The following is a 10,768-nucleotide window of genomic DNA, read 5'->3' as shown; positions in this document are numbered from 1 at the left end:
AACATTCATGGATGAGCTCCTGAGATGGCCACTAAATCATCTTCATCAGATTCTTAATTCCCAGTGTGGATTGTTCAGAGTCTCATTTACTTAGAACAGAAAACTATTCGACGCCACAATATGAAAATTCAGAGGATTGCTGTCCATAATTTCTCACTAGTCAATGGCTGCTTTTTAAGTATCTTGGAAAATATCAATGATGCATAGAAGTAGGATGATATTTTCCTCCCTCCCATGTAATTAAAATAATATTAAAAACTGTATCAAAGATCTGCTCTACAGTGATCTGGTCAAGTTAAAGAATAAAAGATAGCAGAAAGACTTAAAATTGATGTTTTTGACTGCTTATAGTTATACACTCTCCAACAAACAGGAGAACAAAGCAAGGCGATATTCAGTACTTAAAGGTATCTTAGTACCTGTAAATCTGGCTAAACTAATATGGTTTAATTTTTCTACCATTATTTAGTCTCCCTCATGAAAGTAAATGCAACTCAATTCTAAAATATAAACGAAACATATAGGCAAGGATGGGATTCATTTATTTACTAGATTAGGAAAATCTGAATTTCAAGATCATTGGATTCATTTTTAGCGAATATTAAGTGATGTGTCAGTAACTCTGATTAGAAATGCTTGGAAAAATGTTTTAATTTGGGATATTTTTAGATTTTTGGAAAATTTACATAGACTTAACCTGTTGAGAATCTTTACTCCGAAATTCAGAAATCTCAAGTCTTCTGAAATCTAAAACTATCTGAGTATCATGCCTACTTCTGGGCTTTCAGATGATCAATGTTCTACCAACTTCAAACGACAGATTAAATAAAAAATTTATTATGTTAAAAGTGGCAAGGTATTGATAAGCAATGCCCACTCAAGACTTTCAGCATAGTTTTCTCTGGTAGCATCTTCCCTTACTCGTTTGTTTTCCATTGTACCACCAATATGTTATCTATGAGAATAAATTTTCTCATGTTCCAACAGAGTATGGATAAACAGAGAGATGGGACAGCAACAATCATACTAAAAAAGCATCTCAATAAAGTTTTTTTTAATGTATGAACAGAACGTATGTAGTAATTATCCTCAAAAGAAATATTTATTATGAAGTTAAATATAATGACAAATATAATGTTTTCATATTATACCCTGTCTGAAATATTAACTTTTCACAGTACAGATAACTTTATAATATAGGTACTGCTTAGAAATGCTTTTTAAGCTATGAGAAGCTCAAGGAAAAGAACAAAGGTGTGGAGAAACACCAGTCTGCCCAAGGGCTATACACCTCTTACAACTGACAACTCTACTTTATTGTTCTAATAATTCTGTGAAGTGCTAACCTCTAAAACCTACCATTTTGGAGAAAAACTGTGAACTCATCAACAACATCAAGGAAGAGAGCAATACCTGTTGTGCTACTCCAGCCAATTAAGAGTAGTTAATTCATTTCAATCTGATACAGTTGATTTTTGAAATAGAGAATCTTTAAAGCTAAATAAATATATGTCTTCTGTAAAGCTAGTTACAATTTCTTAGAATTTATTGTCTCCAAGTTGCATAATTACAATGTTATAAATTTTTAAAACTCTGATATAGAAAGCAAAGATAGTCAATAAGTTAAAAAAAAAAAAAGACCACCCAGATCAACTCTAGGTGATGATCCAGCAGAAGAGAGCCAACAGCAACGTCTTTCCTCCTGCCTGTTCGTAAGTAGCTCACCTGGTTAGCAATCTGCCGAGCGAGGACATCCATCCTTGATCCGGACTCTGATATCATTTTAGCTGCATAGATGACATCAGTGGTATGCTTCAGTGGTCCTTTTCCCCTGAAAATAAATAATGCATATTAGTTTTGGTGGTTCATATATAAAAAGATATAACAGAATTAATGTATACATGTCAGTAGATACACAGTTTATTTTTATTTTCACTTTTAAGATGTGTTTGTACGTGTGTGTGTGTGTGTGTGTGTGTGTGTGTGTGTGTGTGTTGGGATCTGCAGAGACCAAAAGAGGGCATTGATTGGTTCCCCTGGATCTGGAGTCTGGAATTACATATGCTATTGTTAGCCACTGTAAGATCTGGGGACTGAACTTGGGTCCTCTACAAAAATGCAACGGACATTTAGGCTCACATAAGTAAAAGATTTACAAACCAAAGAAGTAGCAAATATACTTATGTGTTTTGCTATTGGTTAAGCCCAAAGCCTACTTAATTTTATTCTTGAACCTAAAATTAAAATCTATGGTATTAAAATTCATATAATAATACAAAGAAGATGAATAGCATTGAGCTATGGAGCTTTGTTTTATTATAATAAGGCTCAGTTTAGTGATACCTTGGTGGACCCAAATATTCTAATGCAAAGATCATTTATACAGAGGATATACATTCAACCTTGCATTGTGAGAAGCCAGGCTACTCACAATTTTTCTCTTAAATCCATCTTGTATATTTTTCAGCTATTTCATTTTGTTTTTTATCACATAATCTCTTCTTGATCATTAATTCAAATATAGATCTGACCTGAGAAATGTGTAATGTAGGACTTCAGCATTGCAGTATAAATTAAATCTTTCTCTTTATAGACCCCACTGTGTGCTAACGCGCTTTAAAGAATAGACACCCTGAGTCTGACCTAAGTGAGTCCACTTGCTCCGCTAGTTTTTCAAAGGAGAACATCGTCAGTTCTGCTGCAGTGAATCTGATGATTTTCTTTTCCCAGACCAAAATGAGTTTTGAGTGTGGGAAAAATTCATCAGGAATTCTAAAAAGGTGTGCTCTCTGTTTCTCTCAAACGATAATCCATCCTTTTTTGTTTTCAATAAAGGTGTATTATAAAATCAAAAGGTGTGCTCAAACAATAATCCATCCTTTCTCGTTTTCAACAGAGCTGTATTATAAAATCAATTGTTGCACAAAGGCCATGCTGTGTGCCCATCTTCATCAGGAAGAGAAGACACCAGCTGCAGAGTAGCGGCCTGGCAGCCTCTGTAAGGCTTCCCATCTTTTGCTCACCTCTGTCCACTCATGATTTCTATCACTTTCAAGTTATAATCTGGGCATATAGAAAGAAGGATGTGAGATAGGTAAGGAGCCTGTGGTTCCAAGCTCAGAGCATCCTAGGAAGTGAATGAGTCTTGAGAACACTGTTTGCTCATTCATGCCCATATGGTTTTCTATTTCGTCTCATTTTTCTCTAAATCTACTTTTATGTTTTTACATAGATTTCTTCTCCTGGGGCAAAACAAAACAAATGCAGTAGTATACCAGTTTTTGAGTACAAACCTGCATTCACATAATTTGGACTGTTTCTAAAACATAACAAAGCAGCAAAAGATAAAACAACAACAAAATCCCTGTTCCCTACTGACTGGAACCAATCTCTGTTTCCTTGCCTTCAGGGATAGGGGTAGCATTCAACACATATTGACTTTCTAAGGATTACCTGAGTTTATTTCTTTAACATGCCCTAGTCATAAAGTAAAGTATGAATTGCAAAATAAAATGTGTTACAACTTTAAGACAACTTTGGCTCATGATAGCACTGTATAAAAATAAGAATGCTACCATGATCTGAGAGGGTAATTAGATAAGAATAATGATGTCTACAGGATTCCATTTGTTTCTTTGGTAAGTGATGAGCTTCACCCAGGAGGAGGTGGAGGAAAGCAGATATTTGTCTATACATATTACTGTAACGTAAATCAGGTACCACCAAATTTCTACCATTTCACTGGCCACAGGAGGTGTGTACACCTAAACTGGGATTTAAAAGAGAGATGCCTTTCTCTTTCTTATTATCTGAAAAAACAAACAGAGGAAAGACAACCTGAGCAGAGGTAGCTGTAATATCCACTATCACTCCCCATTCACTTCCCAACCCTGCTGAGCACCATGACACAGAGTTTGGATTCTGATCCCTGTCCCTAGAAGACAATGAGCCCCCAAGGTGTGATTCACAAGGTTGATTATTCTTTGATGCTCTAGAAAAGTGGGGAGGGGGGTAATGAGCAATGTGAGAGTTAATAGAAAGATAGGAAGGGCAAGAAGAGGAATGCTTTGATTAGGCAAGTTAGGATGGCGACAGACAAGGGCAGGATATCTTTCTCTCTGTTTTAGTTACACCTTAGCTTGAATGTAACAGTAGAAACAAAAGTGCAAAACAAGACAGAGATGTTGGAGAAATATATTTGCTCACTCAGAAGATGGACTGGCTAGTTTTGTGTCAACATGGCCCTTCGTCTGGGAAGAAGAAACTCCAGGTGAGAAAATCTTTATCAAATTGGCCTGTAGGCAAGTCTACAGAGCACAGTCTTTGGTAATGATTGGTAAGAGTCCCGTCCTCCATAGGTGGTGTCATCCCTAGGCACACGGTGTTGGCTCTTATAAGAAAGCAAACAGAGCAAGCTGTGGGAGCAAGTCAGCAAGTCTCCTTCCTCCATGGTCTATGTTCCTGCCTCCAGGAACCCTACTTTTCTTGTGTTCCTGACTTGGCTTCCCACAATGATGGACTGTGATTGGGAAGTGGAAGCCAAAAGTCTCTTTTCTCTTCAGGCTCCTTGATTATGGTCTTTATCACAGAAATAAGAAACAAATTAACACAGAAGCATGGTTCTATACAGTGATTAAAGAGCACAGTGGCTTCATGCTCTGATAAGCAACAAAAGACTTCTGCACCCGTGAGCTGCACACCACAATGTGTGTCCCCTGTGTACACACCCCCAAAGCCTTTTCATCTTCCCTCCTTCATAGTGGCTCTCAAAATCATCATAAGAAAAATTTTCTCCAAAATGAAACAGGAAAAACTTGAAAATACCAGTCCATGTGACACGATGAAAAGCTGGCCTCAGAAATGGTTTTCCTCCCACGCCTTTACTGTTGACATGCGCTTCTTTGCAACTTAAGAGAAAAATCAACATTAATTGCTTCAATATTTGAACTGCTCTTATCAAATTTGCTCTATGCATCAGGGATGACTGGAAGTTATGTACATGGTTATGCTCACGGAAGGAATTGCATTTCATTATCTCTATGCCTCTCCAGAGAAAGTTAAACTTAAATAAAGCTGTCTTTGCTCCCAAAAGACAATGCATCAATTCTCAAGGTCTTAAGCAATGGACAAAGGTTGTTTCTTAGCAGAACAACCAAGCCTCTTGCTGCTTAAACAATACACAAAGAGTTATCTGTACAGAATAGACCTAATGGACCCTTATCTGCAAATGAGGTATGCCCCTGTAAGAAAACCCTAGGCTAATAAAGAAGCAATTTCTTATAGCTCAAAATACAAGCCTTGTTATGAGACCATGATCTTAAAAGTCACAATAAGTTTTGGTATACCTTTATGTAATGGTAACACATGATGACAGACCATGATCACTCCTTTCCCCTCACTCTTAATTAGATGTACTTCCTGGGAAGCATCTGTTTAAGTGCCAAAGAAAATACACATTTTGCAAATGATTCCTTGTCATGTCACGCTTCCAAGCCAAGTTGCAATCACTGAAACTATGACAAATTTTGAACATTCTCAGCCTGAAACATGCTATGTAATGAAGGCTTTCAAATCGGGGGATGAATAGAGAGGTTGTCTGCTGCATTCCTGTTCATAATGGACCCTCGTGATTTCTTGTCAAGGAACTGTGCCTTAAATCACAGAGTTAGGTCTCACAAAGAAAGGCATTCAGGGTAAGAGTGGGAAGAAAGTGAAATATCTACAAGTATTTTTAAAAAATTAGAGGCCAGTAATTTTTTTTAATACAAAGTAATCAAAATAATTATCCATAATCCAACATGGAAGGCAATGAGGAAGAGGGCTTCCCAATAACTATGTGATGGTACTTGCTTGTTTCTCTCCCACAATATATACTTTTAAAGAAAATCTTGTTGTATACAATTCATCTGTCAAAAATGTAAAAATACATGCTTGTTGTACACATGAAGACCTCAGTATGAATCAGGAGAACCCACATAAAGCTAATCCTGTATAAATTCAATCATTCCTATGGAGAAATGAGAAGCTGACATAGAAGAATCACCAGAAACCAGGGCTCACTAGCATGTGGCCAATGTAAGGGAACGAGAGAGGCTCCTGTCTCAGTCATGCTGGAAGATAAAGGTTGACACCAACATTATCACCATACATGTGCTGTGGCATATGATTACCTGCACACACACACACTTGAGTGCTGCACTCATAATGACACACATACATGCACATGCATATACACAAACACTCATTCATAGATACATATGCATATCTGATTAAGAATAAAATTAAAAGTTTTAAATCATGACAGAAGATCTAATGAGAAAAACTCAATGAAATGCAGACAGCACAAATTTAGGTGAATGAAAAAAAGTTCTTTAAAAAGTTGATTTTCTAGTTCAACAAACATATCCTGTCCATTTCTACCATTATTATGTTCTCAGTCCATCACAATCTTAGCCCTTTCTTTCTTTCTCTTTGGTTTCAATAAACAATATAGAGACTCTGAACCCATGAGTTCTACCAGTCAGAGTTCAGGTTTAGTGAAACTAGTATTGAATCATCTAATCTTGTGTTTTCAGAGAAAAAGAATATCATTGAAATGATTTGGTATTTTGTGCTACCAATTAAGCAGAAAATTATAGTGTTTACATTTTGTAGTCTCTATATCTTTGATATAGATTTGCATGTATGAGACCCAGACTTTGCTGCTCAATCCTCTTTTCCTTTGGTATTAATATTTTCTTTACACATATGAAGATGAAATGCATAATAATATATATTTCCAATGGTAATGAACATATTTATTGTTTTCTGCATTCAATTCAAAAATCCATATACATTACTTTATAATTATTATCCCTGCTCTGTTATTTCAAAGTGAAATTTTTTTTAACAAATGACACTTTATTCAGTCATTTTCAAAGTGAAAATTTTTTCCCACTGGCATACACATTTGCATTTTTGGAAGCATTGACTTAGGGGGTTGACATAGATGCTAGTTGTATGACTTTAGGTCACTATGGGTAAGTGATGAAGAGTCAGAGAATCATGTTCCATTCTGGCTCTCTACTGTCCGGTTTTCCAGGGTGTGATATATTCCCACAAGGTCCCATCACCACCATTTAGGCTTCACCAATTTCCATGCACCCTTATTGATAGGCTGTAGTCTATGAAACCACCAGCCAAATTAAGCCCTTCAGGTTCTGTCAGGAATTTAGTGACAATAGCAAGGAAAGTAATGAGTAATTTATTTCCTGTGCCTGTGATATGAAAGCCTGACCAAAATCAAATTACCGGTGGAAAGTGTTTTCCAGCTTATAATTGCAGGTCCATTGTTGAAAAAAATCAGGGCAAGAACAAAAGCAATAACTTTTTAGCAGAAACCATGAAGGAAAACTATTTGCTGGCTCAGTCACAGACTCATGGTAACTAGGTTTTTTACAAAGCCCAGGACCACTTGCCTAAGGAACATTGCCTCCTATAGTTGGCTGGATACCCCTACATTAACTAACAGCCAAAAATATATCTCATTGACACTCCCACAGATCAATCTGATAAGGAAATTCCTCAGTTCCTTTCTTTGTAGGTCACTCTAGCCTGTGTCAACTTGACAATTAATGCTAACAAGGAAAATACCCAATAGTTTTAAACTGAGGGAGAGAAATGTTAAATCTGTTTTAAATCACTTATTTAGCTTCAAAGTATGAACAATAGGATTTAAATTTATGTCAGGGAGAGTAGCATCTTCTTTTAGAAACTGGTGTATTACTTTTCCTAAAACATAGCAAGTAATAGAAATATAAGCTTAGACAGTGGTAAAAGTTGCTCTGGATATAATTACAGGCAGAGCAGAAACCACAATTACATGCCTATATGTGTCGCATGTGCAGATGCCAGAAGGGACAGTGCTGTGGAACAATGCTGTGTACCCTGTCACTTGTACTTTAAATAAACGCTGATTGTCCAGTTAGCCAGGCAGGAAGTAAATGTGCGGTGACCAGGCAAGAACTAGAGGCAGAGCAAGGAGAACAGGAGAATTCTGGGAAGAAGAATGAGTCAGTCTGCAGCTGTCATCTAGACACAGAGCAAGCAGGATGTGACTGCCTCTTCAAAAAAGATACCAAGCCACGTGGCTAACACAGACAAGAATTATGGGCTAATATAAATTATAAGAGTTAAAAAGAAGCCTGAGCTAATATTCCAATCAGTTTATAATTAATGTAGACTTCTGTATATTTTTTTGAGACTGAACAACTGTGGGACTTGGCAGGACAGAAGGCTCAGTCAACAACGTGTGTGCATGTGTGTGTGTGTGTGTGTGTGTGTGTGTGTGTGTGTGTGTTAGAGACAGAGAGAAGACAGAGAGAACAAGCAGAAAGACACAAAGGAGAGTGAAAGACAGAGAAGTGAGAGAGACAGAAAGACAAGAGACAGAGAGGAAAGACAGAGGAGAGAGATAGGAGAGAGCAGAGTGAAACAGAGACAGAGAGGAAAGAGACAGAGAGAAGAGAGACAGAGAGAGTGTGGATATAGGCTGTAGAGATTCCATTACTAAAATCCACAAACAAAGTTTTATAAAATTGAGACACACGTAAGTCCCTTTTTTTCCCTCATTGCCTTCAATTCTCCAATATCCCTTCAACTCTTAGCATTATATTAGATCCCAGAAAAAGTGAATTTGGTGGTGGGGGAAAATGACACAATTGAATGAGCGCACCTAAACTCTTACGGTAAGGGGCAAAAGTAAAGCTGAAAGGAAGGGATCCTTTAGCAAAGCTTATTTATTTTCAAATTGTGAATGAAACAAGGTAATTCACACAAAAAAACGTAACTGGATATTTTTCTTAATGCAAAACAAAATTTTCTATATTTCCCTGTGATTTTTTTTTGTTAAATTTGTACTGAAAATACTTTCAATAATAAAGTTCACTCTGTGGTTATCATGTTCTAGATTCTTAAGATTTTGCCCAGTTTTACACGTGGTACTGCTGGGTGGAGCTGTGAGGGTTTTGAGTGCCACCAATTATTTATTTATTTATTTATTTATTTATTTATTTATTTATTTATTTATTTATATTTTAAGTGTTTTTATAGGCACACATTATGTATGTTCTGTTGTTAGACATTACCTGTGCCCTGTTAAATGAAGACTAGGTTCTTAGAAGTTCAAAGTTCTTTCACCTTTCTCCAAAAGATGAGTACAGAGAACTTTAAACTGAGTGACAAGGTGGGCAAGTCGGTAGTACTCTGGAACACAACACAAGGTACCATCCTAGGTGTTCTCAACGCATGTGCCCTTCTGGACCAGAATCCCACTGATAAGCTTGATGCAACATAATAATCTACTCTGTTCTCTGCCTACTCCCTCCTGTAATGATCCAAGCATTATGAAACTACTCAGATAATTGTTTCATCACACAGACTTTAACAAAATGCCTTCTGCAAAGTTTCTTTGCATCTTCTTTGAAGATGATAGTCACAGGTTCTGGGTACTAGGAGGTAGGGTTTTGGGGTGTTCATCCTCAAGCCTGTCATCATCCTCAAGAGTCACCACCAGGAAGTCAGAATTGCCTTCTGTGAGAAAGCCACTTGATTGCAAGTTTTTATATAATCATCCATCCTATGGGCTTCTAGGAGATGCTTCTTTAAGGGTTTATTCTTTTCTGACTTGACTAGTATTTTGATCAATGTTAGTGAAAGTTACTCCCTATTATAACCAGTTGTTGCTATCTACTTAAAGGTCTTTTCTTGGTTTTGACAACAACACAGGTGATGGAGGTGGCACCCAGGAGTCACAGGCAATCGGGATTATCCAGGGACACATTGTGTGTGTTGGGTACTCTTCTTCCCAATACATTATCTTAACTGTGTCATGACTGTCTATTGTCCTGGTGCTACTCGTGATTCTTGCTGCCAATCAGATTCCCTCAAAATATAACTCATAGCAATATAGCAAGAAAGGAGTTCATTCAGGGAGAGATGAAGAAAAAATTTCAGGTGATTACTACATGTACCCCTTTGTTCTTTGGGTTTCATGGGAGATGAAAGTATCCTTCCAGTAACACATCCGGAAGTGATACCCACTGCACAGTTGGAAGGCTCCCTTAGAAATAATGTCATAGTTAGAAATGCTTAAAAATATGCCTTGTAGCAGATGGTTGCTGATGATGTGAAATCCAGGGTAGAGTGGCTTCTCAATGATGTCCTTCAAGTCAGTGAGTGGTGAGAAATAATAAGGAAAACTTTCTGTATGTTCCCTACCGCAGAAACAAGACACCCTACTGTGCCTCCCTTACTTTCACCAAAGGACTTTAAGTCATTATTCATGGGTATCTTTTCAGATAATGGGAAATCTGTGCTCAGCTCTAATATTTGAGAACAAATCTTTTCTCACCTCTACACATTACTCTGAGTGTGCTCATTGATCAAAACCGGTCTACTGTAAATACAATCACCCACTCTGACTGGGGAGTCCCTCCTTTTCCTCTTAAAAGTGGACTCAGCATCGATCAGCTTAGATCTAGATGAGGAAACAAAGAGGTGAGGGGCCACTGACTTAGTCAAGAGCTATTACAATTAACAGAAGGTTACAGGGCTGGCTCAAGAGTCTGATGTGGGGCTGGAGAGATGGCTCAGAGGTTAAGAGCACTGGCCACTCTTTAATTTTCAGATGTGCGACCCAGATGTGCGATCCAGATGTTCATTTCCAGATGTGCGATCCAGATGTTCATTTCCAGATGTGCGATCCAGATGTTCATTTCCAGATGTGCGA

At 37.4% G+C, this 10,768-nt stretch overlaps 1 protein-coding gene across 1 annotated transcript in view; it reads right to left on the bottom strand.

Annotated features, from left to right (window-relative positions):
* Nucleotides 1-10,768, bottom strand: part of Ctnna3 (catenin alpha 3) — a 1,290,503-nt gene that overhangs the window by 63,612 nt on the left and 1,216,123 nt on the right. The window contains exon 16 of the mRNA XM_013351193.2: nt 1,726-1,831. Coding sequence (XP_013206647.2) covers nt 1,726-1,831 — 106 coding nt within the window. The remainder of the gene's footprint in view (nt 1-1,725; nt 1,832-10,768) is intronic.

This window comes from Microtus ochrogaster, linkage group LG2, assembly GCF_000317375.1.
Source record: "Microtus ochrogaster isolate Prairie Vole_2 linkage group LG2, MicOch1.0, whole genome shotgun sequence".
NCBI classification, from domain to species: domain Eukaryota; kingdom Metazoa; phylum Chordata; class Mammalia; order Rodentia; family Cricetidae; genus Microtus; species Microtus ochrogaster.
This window is presented reverse-complemented; position numbering and strand designations above follow the sequence as displayed.